Genomic DNA, 24,990 nt, shown 5'->3' with positions numbered 1-24,990 from the left:
GGTGCAGGTCCCCTATGGGGGTGCTCTGCCAAGGGGGGGCAGGTCCCCTATGGGGGGCAGGTCCCCTATGGGGGTACTGCACCATGGGGGGAGGCAGGTCCCCTATGGGGTGCAGGTCCCCTGTGGGGGTGCTCTGCCAAGGGGGGCAGGTCCCCTAAGGGGGTGTTCTGCCATGGCGGGGAGGGAGGGAGTCAGGTCCCCTATGGGATGGAGGTCCCCTATGGGGGTACTCCACCATGGGGGGGGAGAGGTCCCCTATGGGGTGCAGGCGAGCAATCCCGCCGCGGTGGTTAAGCTGCTGGAAGGGAAACCCGGGTGCACGGCCTGGCAGCCCTTGTGGGCTGGGAGCCAGACCCGGGGTGATCACCCGCAAGGGCTCTGCTGCCTTTGAGAGGCGTTGAATTGTGGTTTTGGGGTGCAAAGCGGCTCTAGAACAGAGCCGTGGGGCTCTCTACGCCCTCGCTGCCTGCAGACCAGGGCAGGTTTACTTCCCCCGTCACCAGCGCTGCTAGTGCAGCCCAAAAGCATGGGTGAAGCCAGGAGCTTTCTCTCTCCCCTAAGTTGCTCATAAGGACCCAAGCTGGTCCTTCTTGCCTCCCTGGGACCCTCGCACCGGATCAGTGGGGGCCAGTTCCCATCCCAAAAACTCCCTAAAATCCAGCAACCCTCATCCCTCCCCCTGCCCAGCCATGGGACAGAGCAGCTTTGGGGACAAGACACCACTATGAATTTTTGATGACATTAATTTCTCCTTTGATACCTGGTTACAGGAAGCTGAGCCCCCCGGGGAGGGCAAGGGCTGGGCCACATCCCGCTCCCACGAAGCCTCCCAGCCCGAGCTCAAACCAGACCTGCAGAGACCCGGGAGATGGGGAAAAATAACAAAGAATAGTGATTAAACCCAAATCTCATAGAAAATGATCCGTCTGCAGCAATGCACGTTATGGAAGGAGCGGGGCAGGGGCCCCAGGCAGCGGGAAGGGCTGGTGGGCAGCTGGGGTGTCTCGGCATCCCTGCTGCGAGGGCAGAGGGACAAACCCCACCTCCGCTGAGGCTGGTCCCCCTCGCTGCGTGTGGGGAAGGCAAATGGCTTTTCCAGGCAGCGCCGGGGAGAGCAGTGCTCGCCGGAGCAGAGCTGCTGCTGCTGCTGCTGCTGCCACCCCGTCCCGCTGCCAGCCCGCTGCCGGGACAGGTCAGCCGGCAGCTCCCGCTTCTGCAGCTCGGGATTTCCCCCAGAAGAGCTCCCCGGGGCAGTTCTCGGCGAGGGAGGATGGAGCTGAGCACGTGTCTCGGTGCCCTGCTACCCCAAAAACACCGCCGCCAGCCCAGTGCCTCTTCCGAAAGCACCAGCGACCTCTGGGTCATCTCCTTCCTCGGCTGCATCCTGGCTGCCATGTGCGTGGTTGGGGTGGTGGGAAATATCTACACGCTGGTGGTCCCCACGAGGTGCACCAGCTCCATGTACGTGCACATCGTCACCTTGGCCCTGGCCGATCTCCTGTACTTACCCACCATCCCCTCCGTGGTCTGCACGTACTTCGTGTGGGACTGGTACTTCGGAGACCTGGGCTGCAGATCTTCTTCAGCCCTGACCTCCTCACCATGCATGATGCCAGCATCTTCACCCTCACCATCATGAGTGCCGAGCGCTACCTGGCCATCATCAGGCCTCTGGACACCCTGTGCGGGTTGAGGGACCACCAGCGGGTGGTCACCTGCCTGGTGTGGCTGGTGGCTTTCCTCCTCGCCCTCCTCACCATGATCCCCATCGACCTGCGCACCAGCCACCGTGACGGGGTGACCAAGCGCGTGTGCCACCCAAGCTGGTGGATGGGGACCTACAAGGTGTATCTCACCATCCTCTTCAACACCTGCATCCTCACCCCAGGCGTCATCATCCAGCTTGTTGCACCAAGCTGGCTAGGACCTGTAGCGAGGTGGTGCAGGGAGAAAATTAGAAGGGCCAAAGCCAAGCTAGAGCTCAATCTGGCTACTGCCGTAAAAGACAATAAAAAATACTTCTTCAAATACCTTAGCAGCCAAAGGAGAGCTAAGGAGAATCTCCAGCCTCTAGTAGAGGGGGGAGGGAACACAGTGACCAAGGATGAGGAAAAGGCTGAGGTACTTAATGCCGCCTTTGCCTCAGTCTTTAATAGCAGGGCCGACTGTTCTATGGGTACCCAGCCCCTGGAGTTGGAAGATAGGGACGGGGACCAGAATGGAGCCCCCATAATCCAGGGGGCAATGGTGAGTGACCTGCTGCACCACTTAGACACTCACAAGTCTATGGGGCCTGATGAGATCCACCCGAGAGTACTGAAGGAACTGGCAGATGTGCTCACCAAGCCCCTTTCCATCATTTACCAGCAGTCCTGGCTAACTGGGGAGGTCCCTGCTGACTGGAGATTAGCAAATGTGATGCCCATCTTCAAGAAGGGCCGGAAGGAGGACCCGGGGAGCTACAGGCCTGTCAGCCTGACCTCGGTGCCGGGGAAGCTGATGGAGCAGATCATCCTGAGTGCCATCACACAGCATGTAGAGGATAACCAAGGGATCAAGCCCAGCCAGCATGGGTTCAGGAAAGGCAGGTCCTGCTTGACCAACCTGATCTCCTTCTACGACAAGGTGACCCACCTAGTGGATGAGGGGAAGGCTGTGGATGTTGTCTATCTAGACTTCAGTAAAGCCTTTGACACCGTTTCCCACTGCATTCTCCTGGAGAAACTGGCTGCTCATGGCTTGGACGGGTGTACGCTTCGCTGGGTAAAGAACTGGCTGGACGGCCGGGCCCAGAGAGTGGTGGTGAATGGAGTTTACTCCAGTTGGTGGCCGGTCACAAGTGGTGTTCCCCAGGGCTCTGTGTTGGGGCCAGTCCTGTTTAACATCTTTATCAATGATCTGGACGAAGGGATCGAGTGTACTCTCAGTAAGTTTGCAGATGACACCAAGTTGTGTGGGAGTGTTGATCTGCTGGAGGGTAGGCAGGCTCTGCAGAGGGACCTGGACAGGCTGGATCGATGGGCCGAGGTCAATTGTATGGGGTTCAACAAGGCCCAGTGCCGGGTCCTGCACTTGGGCCACAGCAACCCCATGCAACGCTACAGGCTTGGGGAAGAGTGGGTGGAAAGCTGCCAGGCAGAGAAGGACCTGGGGGTGTTGGTTGACAGCCACCTGAATATGAGCCAGCAGTGTGCCCAGGTGGCCAAGAAAGCCAGTGGCATCCTGGCTTGTATCAAAAATAGCGTGGCCAGCAGGAGTAGGGCAGTGATCGTGCCCCTGTACTGGGCACTGGTGAGGCCGCACCTCAAACACTGTGCTCAGTTTTGGGCCCCCCACTCCAAGAGAGACATTGAGGGGCTGGAGCGTGTCCAGAGAAGGGCAACGGAGCTGGGGAAGGGTCTGGAGCACAAGGCTGATGGGGAGCGGCTGAGGGACCTGGGGTTGTTCAGCCTGGAGAAAAGGAGGCTGAGGGGAGACCTCATCGCTCTCTACAACTGCCTGAAAGGAGGCTGTAGAGAGGTGGGGTCGGTCTCTTCTCCCAGGTAACAAGTGATAGGAGGGGAGGAAATGGCCTCCAGTTGCGCCAGGGGAGGTTTAGACTGGATATTAGGAAATTTTACTTCACTGAAAGGGTTCTCAAGCATTGGAACAGGCTGTCCAGGGCAGGGGTTGAGTTCCCATCCCTGGAGGGATTTAAAAGCCGTTTGGATGAGGTGCTTAGGGACATGGTGTAGTGGTGGGCTGGGTAGTGTTAGGTTTACGGTTGGACTCGATGATCTTAAAGGTCTTTTCCAACCTAAACGATTCTGTGATACTGGAGGTCCCAGCGGGCTCTTGTTCTCAGCATGGAGGAAACCAGCCCATGTCCCATGCAGAAGGTCCTGTGTATGATCTTCAGCATGGTGCTCGCTTACTGGGCTTGCTTCCTGCCCTTCCGGCTGTGGCAGCTCTTCAGCATCTCTTGGTACGAGCGGGGGGACCGGGGTGGCACCACCGTCACCTCCATCAACTTCCTCGTGACCTGCCTGGCCTACGGCAACAGCTGCCTCAACCCCTTCCTCTGCACGCTGCTCTCCAAAAATTACAGCAAATACCCATAGAGCCGGCCCCGGGCCGCCGCAAGCCTGCCCACCCCCGACCCCTGCCGTCCCCCCGGCCACGGCCCGGCTGCGGGGGGCTCTGGAGAGGTGCTGCCTGCGCGAGGCGGGTGCCCGTGTCGCACGCCCGTGTGCCACCAGGCTAAGCCCTTCTGCCGGGGGACACGGTGCTGTTGCCGCCTGTGCGAGGCCGGTAAGAGATATCGAGTACAGTAATAAATAAAAGGATAAAAGTCGGCTCCCCTGCGGGGGGGCAGCTCTGATCACTGAGCTCGCCCTGAGCCTTTTGCTAAATGTCCTTCTCACAGTTAAGTTTTTATCTGGGAACTCTACTGAAAACTAGTTTATTGCCAGATTAGTCCAAAAAACCAATTTCCTGGAGGGAATTTGGGCTCCGGGCTCCCACTGCAAGTCCTCTGGAAACCGCTTTTCCGGATCATTTCAGCCAAAGCCTTTGAGATGAGCCATTTGCTGAGGGCTCCCCGCGGACCATCCTCCCAGGCTGCCCATGTGCCACCACCGTCTCCCCCATCCTGCGAAACGGGGATGAAATTTCAGTGCCCGGGAAGCAGAGGGAGCTCCCTTTGGATTTCCACCAAAAAGCAAAGGCATAAGGAGCCCCAGCACGGGGGGGTCCCCACTCTGGCAGTGCATGTGGGTGCTGGGGGACCCCACCCTGTCGTCATCCCCCCCACCCCACGGCCATCGATGCTCGTGGAGGTGAAGCGAGTGACACGGAGCCACCCAGGATGTCACATTTCCCTCTCGGCCAGCGGCTGTCTCAGGCGGGGACCCCGCTGTGGGGCAGTGCCGGGGGGTGGCAGGGGCTCACGCAGGAGGTGGGCTCAGCCCACCCACGGCTGCAGGAGCTGGTGCTGCAGGGGGTCAGCCCTGGCCCTGCCAATGCCCAAATATGAGGCTGTGTCAAAGGACAGTACAGGCACCCGGTGACGGTAAACGCAGCCCACGTCAGGCAGCAGGGATCAGTCCCTTCGGATAAAGGACCTTCGCTTGCTACGCTCCTGCGGAGCCAGACCAAGCAGATGTACCCATCGGAGCATCCAGCCCAGATCCACATCGTGCAGACATGTCACCACCCCCACCCCTTCCAGATCCGTACCAAAAAGCAAAGCATCAGTCCTACACGTCCTCGGCACGCTCAGGAAAAGCTGCCCAAGCCAGGTATCACTGGCCACCTCCCTTTGGGGTCAGCAGTGGCCAGACACGCTCCCGGGCCTGATGCCTGCGGGACTTTGATGGCAGGTCTTGCCTGGCCATGTCCAAGACCAGAATCAGGGGACGCAGCCAGACTCATTTAATCAGCATCCAATTAAAATTTAATTTCAAAATCTCCCAGACCAAACGCTTTACACCAGCCCAGGAAGATGCAATGTACGGTAGCTCTCTGAGCAGGGCTACCTCTGTAGAAGAGACCAGGTTGGACCAGCAAGACTCATGTTGCTTGCGTATCTTTTCCACCTCATCACCATGTCCAGGAGGTTTCTCCCGCAGATCTTGTCCCAAAACCTGACCAAATACCCCCACCAGTGCCAGGGTCTCCCCAGCCCTCCAGGAAAATTTCTCTCCCCCCATCCCTACACAGGGACTGCTGTGGCTCAGCCATGTGGTTTCCAGCCGCAGCCCGACCTCCGTTTCGGGTGCCAACTCCTTCTGGATCTGGGACAGAGATCTGCAAACTTGGCGTGATTCTCCCGCAGCCATCTGCACTGCAAAGCCACGCGTACCCGTCCCTGAAACACCCCTCTTCTGCAGGCCGTAAAAGCCAGGTTGTGGTGGCAAGAAAACATCTGTCCTTCTAACCTGCTGGTGCCTAGCCTCCTTCCCGTCACCTTACATCCAGCCATGAGCTCTCCAGGCAGATTTTCTTTTATCGCGTCTCTACAACACAGCAGCGTCGGCGTCCCATGTCAGGGGCTCTTATTCTCTCTAGGGATATAAGCAATAAAATAATGCTGCAGCCAAGGCTGGGAGAGGGTCTGCAGGACAGCTGGGTGTTGTTTGCATCATCCATCCATCCAGCAAGCAGTTGTGAGATTGCAGAAGGGAACAGAAATTATTTCTATTTCAGTATAGAAATTTATAACCCCCTTCTGATCTTGTTTGATCTTGTTTCAAATTAGAATTAGAGGCAGCATCCTCTCCTCCTGCCCTCCATCCTGCTTCATACCTGAAAGGATTTCATCTGTGATTATTTATTGGCAAAGCTTTGGGGTTTTGGTTTCACCCTAAGCCACAGGTGAAGAAAGGCTGAAGAGGGAAGCGAGAAGGAGGGTTTGGCTAGGCATCAAACTGTAAAGCACCAACACAAAATCTAAAGAAGTTTGCTTGTGAATTAAAACCCATTCTGCTGTGTGTTTTACAAGTACGTACTAGTGGGCAGGGGCTGTCTTTCCCCAAGCAGGCAGAGTGCCCGGGACACAGAAGCATCATCATAAATCAGAGAAGAAATTACCGCTACAAGACCAGTGCTCCTGCTCATAGTCTGGCTTTGCACGTCCTGCAGAAAGAGGCAGAGACTGGAAAATTTAACTTGCCAAGCTTCCAATAAAAGAGACAATTACTTGAGCTCTATACGATTTCTTCACAGAAGTGTTAATTTTTTATCATGTCTTCAAAAAGTTCACATAGCGCAGACGTCCCACAGCAACCCCTCTACAGCATACCACATCCACTGGAGCAGGCTACAGGAATCCTCTACGTCCGCATACCAAAAGGATACCAGAAATGAGGAATACTTCCCCAAAAGTATTTATTAGAGAAAACGCAAAGCAGGACCAGTGTTTGACAGAGCACTGAAGGACTGACAGCATTTCTTGCTCCGAACCATCAAGCAAAAGTTGTTCAATCCCAGCTGCTGGCTGAAATGAGGGGGTGGGTGAAATCAACTCCCCGGTCGTTCGCTCATTGTATGTTACTGCATTTGATCACATTGTGAAGTTACTCAAACAATAAGAAATATTATTGAATTGTCCGTCTGTCTTCCCCCCCACCTTTTTAAAAATACACACAGATTGAAGAAATCCTAGCTTTCAGCTTTGGAGAGGGAAGGCTCTGCTGCAGCGCACACCAACACTGAGCACTGAATGATCACTGCCAGCACCGTCCTCAGATTCGTACCCGTCTTTCTCCACTTGCAAAACACTACTAATTAGAAAAAAAAACAACAAACAGGAAAGCAGAGATTCGTCAGCATTAATGAATCTTTCTCCAACTCTCATTAAGGGGGGGATTATAATTTCTTTCCCAAAAACTGAGGTTTTGGAAAAATAACAGGACAAATAATAAGGTAAGAAAGGAAAAAAGATTAAGGCTGGTAATTAATCAGTTAAAGAATGAATAAAACAAAGTGTTCTACCTGGAAAGGAGGACTTCTATCTGGGCAGTCCATATAAATCTGTTAAATCAGTTGCATTTCCATACCTTGTCCACTGAGTTAGCTACCACAACCACAATCCCACCGCAGAGGGGCTGGAACTCGGAACAGCGTGAGCCAGTTTTGCGAGAAAACAGTGATGCTCAATATTCACGAGAGACCCGTCACTGCTAACACCAGGACAGCTTCATCACACTGAACTCTGTGTCTGTCAAACAAACGATTATTTTTTTTTTTTTTAATCTTACTCAGTATTTTGTAATGCTACAGAATTTTTAATGACAGCAGTATTTTTCTGTTGTTGCTGCGTTTAACACTCTGCCTCTATCCTCCACCCCCATCTCCAGCTAAGCTAGGCACAGCACGACCACACTCCTTAATTATGAGCATATCAATTTTCCTGTGACTTTCACAAATATTTTAACAAACAAAATGGTGGATACCAAGAGTTTAAAGTTGTGAGTTTATTGCATATGTAACAAAAATGAACATGACCTCCTGGGTCCAGCCTACTATACAATCACTGTTTATTCCAGCTGGTTCCATAACCACATTAAATAGAACTAGTATTTCTTTAAATACTTTGATTTAGACATAAAATGAAACATTAGTGTACAACTTTCACAAAATAAATCTGCAATAAAAACAGTGGGAAGAATAACAAGGATAGCAGCAATACTTAAACATGACATTACAAAATAATAAATTAAAAAAATACATTATAAAGTGGTCGAGGAACAAAAAATTAAGAAATTAAAAACAGATCCATACTGTGTTTCTGGGAACTTGCTGTGCCACGCGGCCCTGAACCTGGGCACCGGCTCCAGAGGGCCCGGTGTCTGGATCACTAATTTACAAAATCTGTTGGATTTCATAACCACCTCAACTTGAACTAAGTACACACTGCTGAGCAAATGCTGATTTCACCATCTGGAGCTTCGAGCAGCCTTTTTGAAGCAGGGTCTCGTCTAACATAATGCCCAAGTTAACGCTAACATTCATAGAACAGTCTCGTTTCTTCCCGATTTAAAACACGAGCAAAGTGGTGGTTTCCTACATCCCTGAGCATATAGTATAGGCTGATGAGCAGTATCAGGGCAAGCACTGAAGGTCTGTGCCAATGGACCAGCTTTTAGGTTTGCCTTTAGGACAGGAACAAAAGACACACTGTACCTTGTATTTCCTTCAGGTCAGATCCAAGAGTATCCGTGTACAAGGTGGAACGTGTAATGACAAAATGAACACCAGACTTGATGTTATTCTTTGGGCAAGTTTGAGAAATAACAACCAGTTCAAGTGCTGGCAGACCAAGTGGGAATAAACATACAAATTCAGATAGCTGAGGTTATCCGACGGCTCCCGAGAGCTCAGAGAGTCAATGGCTCAAGCCACGCAAACCCTTGTTTGCATTTCATCCTTCCCTGGCCTTGACACCAGCCATAGGAAGAACAAGCCATCGCTTAAAACCCATTCTGCCTCACTTCTTTATTTTCCTCCAACCAGCTTTAAGGCCTGCCTCAAACGCATGTACAGAACAACACAAAAAAAGTCTTCATCGTCACTGAAGTGGCACAAAATTGCAAAGACAACACGATGGGAGAGGTGGTGAAGCTGTTTAAAAGTGAACTGAAATAATTAAAAAGACAGTGCCCTATTCTCATTACTGTCAGCATGGAGGAGGTACCTTGACAAGGGCTTTTAAATACAGCAAAAAACAGACGGACTTTTCAAAACAACAATCCTTGCCTATTCTTATTTTGTGCATTCAATAAAACACTGACCTAGCAAAGACATTAGGAACTATCATATGTCAACTGTGTCATTGACATAAAGCTACTTGACCTATAGATCTCCAAATCAAGGGCCTTCACCTTCACCTCGCTTGGTTTTTACTGAGCCAGTTGTGCTGCATGTAGAGCTTGCGTGATAGGATTTTTGTTAGCAGTGGGCTTTAGTATCTTTTTTTTAAACTCTTTTAGTGAAAAATCCACATGAGATTGCATGCAAAGCTTTTGGGCAATAATCCATTCTGCGTTTTTTCCTATCTGACTGGTTTATTGCACATTCAAACGTACTGAAAGGATTAAATACACTCTATGAACAGGTACGACTTCACAGCCATTTTGAAAAGGCAGGGCTGTGGGGATTCTGCTACTCAGCCCAAGACCATACAGATGCTTCTCTGCAGACAGTTGCATTTCCTCTCTTCTCTGCAAAAGAGTCACATAGTTTCATTTACGTCCCAACAACCAGTACTGCAGAAACTGGTCCCCAAGTGCCAAAAGATTCCTACAGAACATGGGTCTAAATATGCCTCTCCTGTACAGTCTTGCAGGATAAGCATCTTTAGCCACCCTGTGCAAATCTCACAATATGGTACAATTTTACACCTCCAATGCAATCCTTACTCCCAACAACAAATCACAAGAATTATGGTCAATGGAAAAAAGAAAACCACAAACAAACATAACAGAGAAAGATGCCAGGGTTTTGACAAGTGTCTACCTTCTGTCCTATCACAGTTTAAAGCTATTATCAAATTCAATTAAAAAAAGACAAAATAGAAGTATTCCAGTAGACATCTTCTAAGAACGATCTCTTACCCACAGCTGAATTTCAACGCGCTATTCCATAAACATAACATCTGTTAAATGTTTCAGTAATGAATCTCTCTAAAAATCAGGCTTGCCAAAGAAAAAAATCCTATACAAGCAAGTCTGCTTTACTGAAGTTTAGACATGTTTGACAGATAACTGGGTCTTTCTGAAGCCGTGTTATTTGTTAAAATACTGTCTCATCTTGGTGTGCAAACTGGAAAAAATGTTAGTGATTCAGGTATTTGATTTGCTTTTGTTTCCCCTGGGAAGTCGTTTTAGCAATGTGTTAGAGAACAAACCTTTTAATATTAGTTTCAGATATTTGAAAAAATAGCCTTATATGGCTCTCTGGAGAAATTTTTATCCCTACAGAACTGAAGTCATAAATTCTTCCAACAGCTTTCCATAACATTTAAAATGTACTCACTATATAGTTACCCTTTTACCTCAACCTCCAAATAAACCTTTCCCAAGGCCAAAAACTTCAGAACAGAAGTCTGCTCTGTTAACTTAGCTTTTAGCGATTTCCATGTGAGTCTCAGAATTTGAAGCCACACAAATACATCTCGGGTAAAGCAGTGGCACAGAAATCACAGCTTTGGGACTGAAGAGATTTTTATCCTCCGTCTCCTCCTTACAAGGCTTCTCTGCAAGGTACTTAGATCTGAACAAACTATGGAAAGTAATTCTGCAGGAGGAAATAATTGTTTTCATGTGCAAAACAATTAGATTTCAGCCAGGACAACCAAAAAGAAATCATACAACACCATTTAAGCTGTCCCAGATTCCTTCACTTTTCTCAAGGTGAGCCACAGCTTCCACTGGGAGCTTCCTGCTAAGGCAGAGCTTGGATTTCTTTACCTTTCAGTTAAATGTTCATATGGAGGTATTTTCTGCTAGAAGTTTACTTTTTAAACAGGTGTTTAAAATGTGCAATGCAAATTCCAGTGCCAGTCAGACACGCTGGACTCGACAAGGGCTCAAGCTTGATTTAAGACAAACTAACCCGGTACACCTACCAGTGGCAAGTCCTCAGCAAATCAAGCTCATTCTTAATTACACTTTGATTCTCCTATTAAAAAAACCCAACAGGTCACTGACCCTATCACAATATGTGTTACAAATCTAGCAGAATATCCTGTGTAACCAAAGCCAAATGCTGAACTTGGCTGCATTTCATTTTATGGGGGATGGAAGAAGAGGGAAGGGGTTATTGTAACAAAGGGGAGAAAATAGAGTTGGAAACCACCAACAAAAGCCCCTACCCCCACCCTCATCCACCAGCGGCGGAAGGGAAACAGCCCCATCTCTAAGTTGTCTAGAGTTCCGATGCTTCAGACAGCTTAGCAGGAAGTTCACAGCAAGCTTCTTCTAGCTTTTGATTTGGTGGTCCATGAGCTAGCATCTGTTTCCTTTGGTTGCTTTTTCACTCCACAGCAAACCCACATGTCTCTTCCACAGCTGTCAACAGCTTCTCATAAAGCTTCTCGTATGACTCATAAGGCGGAATGTCAATCCGGTTAAAGCTAGAGGTAAAATAACAACACATTGCAGCATATGAATCTAAAATATTTATTGGGAAAAAAAAAAAATCTAGACCAGCTACATATAGATAGAATTTCTAAAAATCAAAGGAAAACCTCAGCCACTTCGGTGGCCAAAGGAGACAAGATAAAAAACAACTGTACTTCTGCAGCAGGAATGCACAACTTAATAGGGGAGCGTTTGGGAGGAGGAGGCAGGTGGCAGATGCAGGAGACTTGCAAATAAAGCAAGACATCAGACAGGCCTACTCCCTGCTCTGCCTGCAGACAATCTGTGCCTCTGCTGAAATGATTTCCTGTCTCTGATAGAGTGAGACTTCCGTACAAGAGCTCAGTTCTGTGCCTATACTGTACCAATAGCACACTTCTACACTGTACATCTGAAAACTATTCTTTGTAACCCTGGCTGAGGGCTCACTGCTGTGAGTCTTTTCTCCGTGAATACTTCTGCTGAACATGTAGAAATAAACTTACAAACATCTCACTATCCAGAATAATCAACTCCGGGATAAACAAAACCCACAGACAGTACAAAAGACAAATCAAGCTGTAAGAAGAGAAGTTGATTATTTTGCTGGCTGCAGGGTACAGATATTTCCAAGGTAGCAGAGCACGCTTGGATTCATCTATGTGTATCACATGGCTAATCCATAGCCAGGACCAACAGAGATGACTCCTTTAAACCAAGACAAAGGGAAAGCGAGCACTGACATGCAGAATGTTTTCATCTTACCAAGTGTGGGCTTTTGGAAGGTTGTCTGTGTTTGCATCTATTAAATGGATGGTAAACAGTCTGGGTCCTGCAGCGCCTGTAGAACCTTACAGACAGACATTCTAGTTAATGCACTTCAACAAAACATCATTCATGCACACAGATTTTGCTACTTCTAAAAAGGCAAGATAGAAAATTACAGTTCCAGCTGCAAACATAAGTGTCATAGGCTAAATCTGCAGATCAGATTTGCAGCTGATGGCAGAAGCATTAGGGCTGTTCATGACAATGAATTTGCAAACTAGTATTTTGGAAAGCTGCTACATTTTATATTAACAAAGTTGCACCTTCAAAAATGAAAAGACTTAAGTGCAAGAAGGTTTTTCTTGTAAAAGAGAACTATGTATTTTAATTTTGAACATCAGTTTGCTGTCAGCCAACAGACAGAATGTTACCTGGAGAATCAAAACAGCCTAGGACACTGCCAACTTTTCATGACAAAAATTGCAATTTTCAGGAACTTGTTTTAAAGTCTAATGATTTGTTGCAAAACGATGAAGGGAATACAACTTTCATGTGAAAAAGTTGTTCGGTCAGCTCTATAATCACGCGCGTGCTTGCATGCAATTACTTTAACAGTCCACAGAGTTGTAGGAGACTGATAAGCTAATATTGACACCAGTCAAAGTACTACACGATGACACATTGACCAGCTTGTATCGCTATCAGCAACGGCTAAAGTGGTCACCACCAGCAGCGCTGCTGACAAATGAAAAACTGCTCTTGGGATCTAATGTTTGTAAGTGCTTGAGTTATCCAGTAATACACTGATATTCTACAAGGGGCTAGTAAATACCACACGATTTTTATCTCTGTCTCCCACCACAGATTAACTTGGCCTCCATATCAGTCACCTTGTAAAGCCTTGAAACCTTGAAGTGGGACACGCGTCGAACCCGTCACAAACTGCAGCAGCCTTGCCCTTCTTTCTTCATCAAATGTTTCCACTGCTTGCCAGAACCACTTCACGATATTGCTATCTGCCATGCAGTGCTTTAGACGTGTGTTTGACTTCCAGTCGTTCAGGTCTATCTTATCCAGGCCTCCTATGATTAGCTGTTAAAGGATTAGAAAATGCTTTAACATTCGGAGTCATTTCAGGTTTGCAGCTATAAAAACATACATCCAACTATTTCACGAAGCGTAGCATTCTTTACGCGCTTGACCCACCTTTTTGATGCATGGTAACGCTCTAAAACAGTTTAGAGGAGGCAGTAAATCTCCTCAGTTAAACTGCAATGAAACTGAGGCCGAGGAGTACACTTACCAGAACTAGAATTTTCGCAAGAAACTAGAGTCAGAAGCCCATTCAAGACCTGCTTTGTTAAATCTATCCTACCTGAAAAGTACAGCATATCTTTATGAGGGTACAGCACAGGCTTGGAGGAAGGCATGCCAGTACCTGCGCTCCACAACATCATTGTCCTGATGGGGGTTTGTCCTAGAGGTGCCCATACCAACTACACAGAATCCTGCTCTGTTTATGGCAACATCCTAGTTTCTTTGTTGTTCCATAACCCACAACAAATTACAGAAACTTTTCATCTGTTTTCTGATGTCGTTTGTGAGAGGCTCTAACACAGACCAGACATATTACTTCAATCTCTTTTCCAGATGACACCAGGTTGCAAAATACTGTAAAAGGAAGTCACTGCTGGCCATGAATCTAACCACCTCCCCTGGCAACGACAAATAAATGGCATAGAGAAAACTTCATCACTCTAAACAAAATGTGTGTTATATTCTAAATTTCCCACAATATTTCATACCGAGGATCACATTTCTGAGAGCTACCATTTAGCAGCTGCGTTTTTGTGCCACCAAGACAGCACCCACTTACGCTTATTTACATTATTAGGACAGTTGTGACTGTTCTGACGCAGACAGTATTGAAATATCTAATGGATTTTTAATCTGCTTTTCAAGCAGCTAGCAAATGGAATGCAGTAACTTTATGGGATTAATCAGTATGCACGAACGACTAGCATGAAGCTAGTGCTTCCAATACCACAAATGGGCCATATTCCACAGGTTGCCTTTTTTTTAAAAAAAAAAAAAAAAAGAAAAGAAAAACAAAAGAGGCAAAGCCAGAGGAAAAATGGCTCTAACAGGAATTATTTTAAGAGGTAGCATTCTGCATCTCGGGATTAAATGAGAAGACAAATTCATTGCTTTTCTATATGCTCTACACTTCTATTTTAGTCCCTGTAACCCATGCCCTGCGTGAATATAGAAACAGCCATGCATGAAAATAGTTACTGAAGAAAACAAGTTCTGAGGTAGGTGACACGTTATGTCTTGCCAACAATTCCTCAAACCTGCAATACTCCCTCCCTGCTCAGACCCACCTGCTTTGAGCATTAGTCCTTGGCTAGACAACATGGTGTATTTGTCTTTCCCTGTTTAAGTAGCCCTCTCAATAACGTTAACCCAAAGAATGTCTAGAATAAACCAAAAAGGGTTTGGTTAAACAAATACACAGCTTTCTGGTAAGTAAATTGGAATAAGTTTTGTGGGTTTGCTTTTTGTTTGTTTGTTTTGTTTTTTAAAATCAGTGCTTGATTGTGGATCAAACAAATTACAAAACAATATTCCATGTGGATAAAACATATACCTCAAGTTCCTTCTGGTCAAAAGGCTTAAGGAGATGTTGAGGAATAAGTTCATTAAAACCTTTCTGCAGAGCCAGGAACTGTGCCTCTATTCCTCTCATAAATCGCCAGTTTACATACAACCTGGGGGAAAAAAAGAAAGTCAAGGATGATGAGCTAGATAGGACTGGGCTTTTTATAGCAGAGCTCGAAAATGCTCGTTTTACAGGGGAACTTGTTTTAATACACACATTTTGTATTAGGAAAGAAGTGCTTATCAGTTCCTTTTTCTATCAACAATTAATTATTGCACCATCAACAGAAAAACCAAAGTACACTTCACAGCTTCATCTTCCAAGGTCTTACAATACTGCATTGTGTGAAAACACTTATGCCATTTATGACTCAGGTATTTCCCCCCAAAATACTTATTTAATTAGTTTCACTATATTAAAAAAATTCATCTGTTCACTACCTTCTTTCCACTACATTTGCAGGATATATTTTTGTTCTGCAATACCTGACATATTCTTTCTTGTTCTCTTCTGTCACTGGAATATTCCTGCCATTTGGTTTGAGTTCATGCTGTAAAATCCGCCCAAAAGCATTGTGTTCCACACAAAAAGTATGGTCCAGAACTGGGGTGATATCATTCTCTCTGGCAATAGAAAGATAAAAGGTAAACCTAGTATTTTTGATATTTTGATAACTCTCAGTGGTGATGCTGACAGTTTGTTATTTGAACACTTAGTCTTCAGGATAAACCTAGTAACCAGCCATCTGCATTCCACACCACTAGAGGAACATTGCCACAATCACCAATTTCTGTATAGCTTAGGGCATGGTGAAGAGCCTGATCAGATATGGGTCATCTATCGAATTCTAGTAGTACTCAGGATAATGAATAAAACCCTATATATACACACAAACATATATTTATACACACACAGCAACCCTACACACACACACACATATATACACACACACAGCAATAATCTGATCTGCTGTCATGTATTGGTGTGAAGCACAGAAGAGATCACATTGCAGTGAACTTCAACAACATCAGTAACTTTAAATACAAAATTCAAAACAGCATTTAGGAAAAAAACCCCGAGAAAATACAAAGCAGTGCTGAAGAGGCTCAAAGCTACACCAAATGGTGGATTTTGTTCTGAACTGTAAATGTACAGAAGCCTAAATTAATTCCATTTATTTCCTTTTTAATCAACGTTGGTTTTCTTTTGAACAAGGCTGTACTTCCCCTCAGAACGCTGTCCTGAGTTTGGATTTTAATACTGTGGTGTTCTACCACACCCATGCAACGTTTAACGATTTAGTATCTACCTTGCTGCAAGGAAAGCTAGCACAGAGTTTGCAATGAGAACTTCTCCTCAAGTACCTTGAGCTTTTTGACATAGAAACAGTAGTTTAATAATTTTGTACAGATCTCCCTGTACAAATGTTTTCTATAAAGCATTATTTCTCTACTGCCAACATACTCTACCCCATCTTCTCTACAGTAAGGCAATTGACAAATACAGTACTTACAAAATCCAGACTAAACTTTTGTGTAATTCTGGGTCAACAGATTCCAGATCGGAGAGCTGAATGGGCTTCCCCAGAAGCTGTTTGTAAAAGGGAACTGTGAAACCCCCATTGATATAGTGTCCATGGAACACAGCCAAACCCATTATCCGACCAACAAAATGGAAATAAGACAAATGGTCCTGCAGGGAGAGAGGAGAGGAAAAAAAAAAAATCAGGCAGCGGGAGGACACTGACATCTTGTGGTTACATCTGCGCCATCAGTCGTATGCTCAATGCAAGTTATCTGCAACCCCCTGGGCAAGAGGAGCCACCATTTTTCCTCATAGCATAACCAAGAACAGAACCATTTAATGCTTAAATGCCTCAAACAAGTCTCTGTGCATTACCTGACTAATAAATTGGATACAAGTCCTCTAGACCTCTCAAAGAGCAAAGCTCGGGAAAAGAAAATCCCCATGAAATCCCCAGAACCCAAGATACGACAATTCCAAACAAATTAGTTTATTCTGTGTTTAACCATCAAAATCTTTTTGCTCTTGAGGAAGCAGGCCATGTGCTCGTTTCCTTCATATCTTTCATGCTGCTTATAAACTGACTTTCAAAAGCTGAGGCGTAAGTCCTGTGGTTGAGATTTTTCCAATCTATCTCCCCCATCTTACAGAGCAAATGTCAGGAAATGTCACGTCAGGAAAAATTCTCCTGTACTAATACAGAATTGCTGCTCCTTTTAGGGTCTGCATCAATACAATTTCTCTAGTGAGAAAAAAAAGCCAGCACAGCAGCTTATTGAGAAAGGGCAAGCAAGCCCCTGCAGTCATGGGGTGAACACTGCTTAGGATGCAATGCTGTTTACACAGTGGCCTGCATTCACAGTGAAGATGAATTTCACCTACGTACATCTTCTCAGAATCATCATGCATCCCAGGCAATACCAAGGAGTCTCAAAGAAATCAGATGCTTATCAAAGGATACCTCCTCTCCCATGTTTTTATTTCTGAACAAAACCCTTCTGCTTCATACTAAATCAGTATTAAGACTCATTAACTCATTCTTATTCTGCTTTACCCTTCAGTTTACACTCTTGTCATGGAAGAAAAGCTACAACAACAAACTGCAGGGGACCTCTGTTAAAGTAGGTATGTTGCTCAGAAGTTAATACTTACAGGATTGATAGAAGAGTCTGGATTGATTTGCAGCATGTAAATATTATCTGTGGAGTACTGGAAGAGTCCATAATAGGGATTCAACATTTCATGGCACAGTAAATACAACCATTCTCTGCCAAAAAAAAAAGAAAAGAAAAAAGGTATTTTAGAAGGGTGCAACTTCCACTTGAGTTTCAGACAACACAATTATTGTGAATCATCAAACTAGTCATCAGTTATTAAATGCTTATTTCAAAATCAGATCGCCTTGTACTGCCCTCCATTTGCAGACCAAAAAGGTAGGCTTAAAAACCCATAAAGTGTCTTACTCCACTCACAGGCAGACTTGTTTTAGTTTAGAAGTACTGAAGTGATTAACATCAATTAGAGAAGCTATAAGCAAACTGTTAGACAACGCCATCAAACTGAGTCTGAACAAGACCCACTTCCAAAAAAATCTTGACTTTGTACAGAGTTCAGATATTTGGAGACTAAGAGATCTGCTCCTCTGCAACAATGACAGTATAAAGAAATATTCAAAAAATCTGTTGTTTAAAATCAGCTCGATCACTGGAGGTCTTTAGAAAAGCTGCTTTTCTGCAAATGCTTGATGACTAGAGAATTTCTGCTTTCAGCAGAGCCCAAAAGGGGCAGAGACACCAAACACATTAAAAGAGGAGGGCTTAGGTAAACTCTCTCACCTCAGTAACATACAAGGACCGGAATGGAACTACACCTATTTCTGACCTCCCAACTCACCATGACAAATACCCCTTTATTATTAAATTTGGACACCCATCCCCCAAAATATTCTGAGAGAACTATCAACTTTAATGCTTAGAAGCAGAGCGGTACTGATCTGAAAGAGTCTGTTGCAGCAAATGGGCAATTATGAAAGCCATCAGGGCAATAGGATGTCAACAGTGGAGACACTCAAGGTTGCCTTGGGTAAGGCAGCTCAGAATGTTCCAGCTTCTTTCTTTTGTCCAGCGATGGCTTACGCCTTTGTTTAGGATTAGTTTGTCTCCACTCCTGCTCCAACAGATCAGAGGACTCTCCTGAATGTGGCTGAGACATAATGAAAAGGAACCCCTGTTGTCTTGCAGTCCTTTCACTGGAAATCAGACAGGTGTATTTAACAGAACCTCTACCGTAATTTGGATTTTACTTCGAAGTCTGTATGCTTCTTGAAAGACCTCACAATTCGAGCTGATCACACTTTCACTTACGAAACTGCAGCCTGTTGCTGGGATCAGCGCTTTCTGCAACAAGATCGATAGCCTATCCTAAACAAGCCTTTTACATTCACTGGGTAATGGTGATGAAAACAGAGTACGTATTGGGAAAGAGGGGAAACAGAAACACCTCAGTGTGGTATTAATACCAGTACCGTTCCCAAATCCAAGGCAAACCAAAGCATTTAGTACAAGCCTTTGGACACCAGGAGGGCTGTGGGACAACTGTGAAATCACATGCTTCCATTTTCCAATCTACCATGAAACGAGGACTGAACATACGACCGCTACCTATAAACTAGATCACAAATAACTTAAATATACCATTAACAGGTAATTTGAAAGGGAATTGTATCAGCCACAGGTCACTTTAAGGACAATTTTACAGTTAAAAAGTGTCAGACAAACCCCCAAATCTCACCTTGCTACTCCTCCATAATCCAGGCCTTCCTCTCCTCGAAATTTCACCATAAGCCTCTTTTTCAAGTCCTTTGGCCTCATCTTCATTATCTGACGGTAGGATTCCTGTATGTGTATTTTTACAATTAGACATTTTATTTCCTTCCTGTAATTAAGTCTACTAAGATGCATTACTGTAATAGATAGATCGCTACTCAACTACAGAAAACATTATTCTGTTAAAGTGCTAATCTAAAGCAAATTCCAATGACAACTCCGTAACACTTGGTGGTGTTTACCACCTCTTTCATGAAGCAGACTTGCTATAATCAAAGATCAGTTTTACTTATCCCTTGACTTACAAAAGCTGCTAATAGTAGTAAAAAGTCAATCAAATACCTCAAATATTTCCTCTCTGGATACTTCAATGCGGCAGTGACCAGCCTGAGGTTGCTGAAGAGAGAGCTCATGTCTAAGAACTTTCAACTTTTGTACCAAGTCTCTTTCATATCGTTGTGCAGGCAACTCCTCACCGTCTTCTAGTGACCCCTCATTTGGAGCTGGCAGAGGCTGCTGGCTGGGCTCTTTTAGCTGGCATTGATGGCTTTGAAAGAAAAGTAAAGTATTTATTCTGAAAGCATAACAACAAAGAATATGTAAAACAACAATGGAAGAACTGATTAAGCTTCTCTAAGAGGAACCTGGAGTGAAATGTATATTCAGCTGGGTAACTTCTATAGCATCATTACCCTACATTCAGGGACGTTAAGGAATACAGATATTTACAATAAAGATTTTCAGCATTTTTCAGCTCAGTTTTTATATGGCAATACATTGTGGAAGGCTGTGGAGCATGATCACTGAATGCTGACTGAGCAGTAATTAAAAAGGTTGTGTGGTATTTCTGCCATGTAGTGACAACTTTCAAGAGTGTAACATGGAAAGAGACCTCTAATGGAACAAACAGCAGCTTTATAAATGGAACTATCTAACAACTGCAATTAATTTTATTCCAGCTCCATGCAAAATAAATCTGGGGATTCTTGACACAGCAAAAGTACTACATCTATGGTTATTAAAAGAGAAAGATGTACTTGTCCCAAATAGTTGCAGCTTCATACATTCAACTACGCTTATCTATCAGTGCTTTATTTGGCTTGTGGAGCAATGATTTTTTTAGACAGAGAGATTCCCCAGCTGGCTTCAAGCACAGACAACTCAGATCCAGGAAAAAGTCTGATCTTGGGCACAACCAGTGCTGCCAGGCTGCTTCCAGGGTCAGCTCTGTAACAGTTCAGCTGCCTTTGCATGAGGCAGAGCTTCAGCTTATTAAATCCTGCTAAACCTGAGCTGGCTGTGCACAGCACCAGGCAACCAGACTCCAGCTGGCTTTATATTCCTGTTGTCTGGAGCTCACAGGAGCACAAAGCCAGTTCAGGTCTAGCATAGCTAGCACAGAGCTAGAACTGCTAATCCAGACAGGCATGAGCTGACTGCTGTGGAACTGCCTGGCAGACCCTCTACCCCACACCCCAGCATTTCCAGAACTGCATATTCGCTCCAGCACAGCTTGGTGCAATTTTGTCAAACCAGCTTAAAGAGATCAGTGTTGTGCCAAAATAAGCAAGCCCTCCCTTAAACCTGAGGACTGCAAAGCATAGTAAAAACATTTTTTAAGAGTCTCTGCAAAAGGCTTAGATAAAACCAGCACTGAGAACCAATGCTGGGACCCTGACTAGACCACTGGTTGCATCTGTTCCCCCATATCGTTATCATGCAGTTTTTCAGCCCCTCATGACTCCCAGACTGCAGTTAAAATTGGACAAAAATAAAAGGTTTAAGAATCCAAACTTGACATGAATTATTTATCAGGCAAGGTTCTTACTTCATGATGTGATGTAGTCGGGGATCTGTGAATTGTGTGGTTCTGTTGTTATGATCTACAAAATATATTCTTCCTGAAACTGTACTTCTAACTTCCCAACCTGGAGGCAAAGGTCCTAGTTCATCACAATTCACACTGTTAAGGTCTCTAAGGAGAAAAGCAAACAAAATGTTAAAGCATTTCTGAAGTTAAGATGAAACCGATTTACATTCAGGGGAGAAGGGGGAATAAATTTGGTGCTCAGTGATTCTAGGCTATGAAAGCCTTTGGAAGGACAGAATAGCTATTTTAATGCTGTCTTTTTAGAATCCTCAATCTAAGCAGTGCAACTCCCTATGTGTGCATGGTATACGGATAGAAAGGTAAATCAGCAAAACACCTTCTGTCTTTGAAAGGCTTTGAAAGTAACAAAGCCGTACAGCTTAAAAGGAACTTTAATATGCAACATGATGATTTAGATGATGACAGGGCTTCTGAGGGCTGTAAAAGGAGGAAGAGATTTTTTCATAGCAAAAATTTCTCAGAAAAATTCCCATTAACACTAATGTGATCCACGTGCAGAAAACCAAACAATTAACCAAGGATAGATTAACAAGGATAGAATCCCAACTATTTGACTGATAAATCATTGAGAGTAAGGCTTTACCAACACATTCACCCCTTTCATCCTAGATAATTTTTGGGTGTCATTCTAAGTGCTACTAAAGGTAGTCACTCACTTTCAGGTAGTGTTTGAATTCAACATGTAGGATGTATTTACACCTAGAAAATTGAAAACGCTTAAGGCCCCAGCCACCTAATAGAGGAAACCACTAAGAGTGGCAAGAAAAGGAAGGAAGGAAACCTGAAGATTATTTTTAGACAGAAAAGCTATTGTTAAGTAAAGTATTCTCTAGAGAGCTGGCATGGATTCATCTATTATCCAGGGTTGAAGACACCACTCTATATATTTCCTTACCTAAATCTAACCATGCAACATCAGTGTAAATGAGTAAACTGAGAGGCTTTAGAAAGGTAGAAACGCTTCGTACACCAAAGGCTTCATTAGTGTCACAGTGAGTATAAGCCAGCAGGGCATGCACAGGCAGACAGACAAGCCTTTGTTAGGCTCCTTAAAGAAGATTATGGTTGTAACCATTTGTTTCAATCAGCTGTGCATCTGAAAGTACTGCAGAGATCTGATTACACTGAGTTTTAACCTACATCTGTGCTAAATGCCAAGGTTAGGTTTTTGCACTAGAAGTTGGTAGCATGAAAGCCACCTTTAGCTAAAGTAAGAGTGACCTGTGACTCACAAGACACTTACATTGCTGGTCCTGAAAACCTGGCTCTAAGATTTGTTGAGAGAAGAAGCAATACCTTTCATTAGGCCAACCAGCATCACTTGAAGAAGAGACAAGGCTTTGGGCACAGAAGCCTGACACGAGTGACACGAACGAATGAGCATTGTCACTTCTTCTTCCAACGACAGCAGCTAATCTAACATCAGCTATTTTCTCTCTCAACTTTATTTTTCATATCCTTCCATATACTCTGGTTTTATCAACACTTCTCCCTACACTACTTTATATCATTTTTCTAATATCCTGTATCACATTCATGTATTATCCAGCCAGCGCAGCAGCTGAAGAGTTACAAACTCTGCGTTTCACTCTTGAATCTGGTGTGCTGCTGGTCCAGAGAAAGCCCAGATTCACAGCTCCTCAAGGAAGAGCATCAGACCTTAGCCACAAAGACATGGATTAACTGCAGGTTAAGGTTTAAAGAGGCTTTACTAAATTAATCATGTGGAGGATTCAAATTTTCTAGCTGCAAATCATTGTTCTAAAGCATAAAAAAACCCCAACACCACTTCAAGTTTAAAGATGACAAGTAATCTCTGCTTCAGTTATACATGTGAGCACTATTAGAGCAAAAGTTACAAGTTCAATAGTCAAGAAACAACGGCTTTAAGAAAGTAGTAACTTTTTTCTTCAATTTGCAGTCCAAACTGTTTTCATAGCAAAAAAAAAAAAAAAAGGTAAGATTCAGAAATCTGTAGCTTCACCGAAAAACAAAGTCACACTGATATTTTAGGAAGAATTTGCCAAGTAGGAGTTCCTGAAGGACTACGGTTTTTTTCCCCTTTTGTTTTACATGATTCACAAGTAGATAATTCTTTCTTTCAAAACCAGCAATCCTTAATGTTTATTGAAAAGGTAACTAGAATGATCCAAAATTATTCCTCTGCTTGTAGCTCTCCCTTTAGACAGGCCATTTCATAGACTTTTGCTCGTAAAGATTCAGCTTACTGCTATATACACCACCCCCACCCCCAAAAAAAAAACACCAACCAACCCAAAACCCTGACTTTGTAACTATAAATACATACCTTGGTATCCTAGGGTCATGCCACGTGCTAACTCCAGTCTGTGTGTGCAAAAAATAAACCTGTCCCTGTACCGTTGTTCTTTGTTCTATGAAAAGGGAAGAAAGATTATTCTTAATTACAAATCTGAAAAAAAACCAGAATAAACCATTTGTTCAAAGCCATTAGTATATTATGTTTCTGTCAGAGCTAGAAGAAAGTACTTGAGCCATCCCACCTGATCTTTTGCAGCATGGACTATTTTATCCTTAAACACTGTCTTCACAAATTTACTTAACTACACATTTCAGTGTTCTTTTTGAAACTCACAAATCCATGCACCAGTGTGTTTTAGTTTGCATTTTTATTTTTAGATTTTGAGCCAACCCAAACCCCCAAACTGGATTTCTTTACTCCTAGATTTGGCGTGCTCTTTTCTGAGATTTAAATTCTCCTTAATCTTATCCTCCCTAATCTTCTGTACTACTGGCTTCTTTGTTGCTTTTATATTTTCCTGATCTTTTCTCAAATGTGGGCTCAAACCTACACAACATGCCAAGGGGGAAGGAAAAAATAGCATTACTGCTCTAGTTTAAAGAGCTCTTTACATTCGTTCTCCCTAGATACACAGCCAAGATTAGCAGTGAATTTTCTGTAACAGCATTATACCACAACCTCATGTTTAATTTACCATCAACCCCTCAGTGTATGCTGGCGTAGCCAACTGCTAATTAGCCAAACTCCCATCTGCACTGCTTAGTTCCTTTTCCAAAATGCAGACCATTAGACGCACGTGGATGCTGCATGTTTTAACAGGTAAACCACATCTGTATATTAAAATAGGAGAATTTTTCTCTGAAGTCTTTTGAAAAAAAAAAAAAAAAGATCAATTTTACAGTTCTGGAAAACTCTTACCGTAGCCTTCTGGTAGGTCAGGCGACTGGTGACCATGCGGTCTGTTCTGAGGTGTCTGTACATGACCTCTGACTTCAGGAGTCCGAAGTCGCTGTGCCTGAAGCCTCTGATCTTGACTGGGGGACTCTACGAAGCGACAGTTGCCTCCGCCAGCAGCCCCCGTAGTGTCTGTATACGGTGCTGGTTCCTCCATAAAACAGCTCAGCGGCCTTCCTGGTCCGGAATCTTCATACACCGTTCTGAAAATGGGGAAACTTCAAGAGTTTCCATCACAGAGAAGTGAATGCAGAAATAACTGTTTCTCCCCCCCCCCCCCCTCTCTCCATTACTTCAAGTACTGCAACTTTTAACCCAAGATATGCCACTTTCTTAATGTTTTTATACCCCAACTTTCTCATGGAAGTGCCAGAAGCACTGGTAACAAAAAATACCAAGTCCTACCCCGTTTAGCTTATTTTCTTCAAGTAAGTATCCAGCTATAACCTTACTACCTGATACGTATTCCCAGACAATATATTAGT

At 44.6% G+C, this 24,990-nt stretch overlaps 1 protein-coding gene and 1 pseudogene across 4 annotated transcripts in view; one reads left to right on the top strand and one right to left on the bottom strand.

Annotated features, from left to right (window-relative positions):
• The first annotated feature begins 934 nt into the window (after positions 1-934).
• LOC142415842 (urotensin-2 receptor-like) lies at positions 935-8,768 on the top strand (annotated as a pseudogene).
• SMURF1 (SMAD specific E3 ubiquitin protein ligase 1) overlaps positions 7,787-24,990 on the bottom strand; it is a 47,626-nt gene continuing 30,422 nt past the window's right edge. Inside the window, exons 7-18 of one of the 4 annotated variants that reach the window (XM_075514630.1) lie at positions 24,470-24,723; positions 23,579-23,663; positions 21,208-21,354; positions 19,722-19,926; positions 19,345-19,448; positions 17,707-17,821; positions 16,544-16,722; positions 15,516-15,653; positions 15,019-15,139; positions 13,259-13,460; positions 12,366-12,441; positions 7,787-11,614 (exon numbers count right to left, since the gene is read on the bottom strand). In XM_075514630.1, coding sequence (XP_075370745.1) covers positions 11,515-11,614; positions 12,366-12,441; positions 13,259-13,460; positions 15,019-15,139; positions 15,516-15,653; positions 16,544-16,722; positions 17,707-17,821; positions 19,345-19,448; positions 19,722-19,926; positions 21,208-21,354; positions 23,579-23,663; positions 24,470-24,723 — 1,726 coding nt within the window. In that variant the 3' untranslated portion in view covers positions 7,787-11,514. Of the gene's footprint in view, positions 11,615-12,365; positions 12,451-13,258; positions 13,461-15,018; positions 15,140-15,515; positions 15,654-16,543; positions 16,723-17,706; positions 17,822-19,344; positions 19,449-19,721; positions 19,927-21,207; positions 21,355-23,578; positions 23,664-24,469; positions 24,724-24,990 lie in introns of all 4 variants that reach the window. The other 3 variants (XM_075514633.1, XM_075514629.1, XM_075514631.1) reach the window with 3 other exon arrangements.

The sequence above is a fragment of the Mycteria americana genome, chromosome 12 (genome assembly GCF_035582795.1).
Source record: "Mycteria americana isolate JAX WOST 10 ecotype Jacksonville Zoo and Gardens chromosome 12, USCA_MyAme_1.0, whole genome shotgun sequence".
Lineage (NCBI taxonomy): Eukaryota > Metazoa > Chordata > Aves > Ciconiiformes > Ciconiidae > Mycteria > Mycteria americana.
Note: the sequence above shows the minus strand (reverse complement) of the source record. Positions and strands in the feature narration are given on the sequence as shown.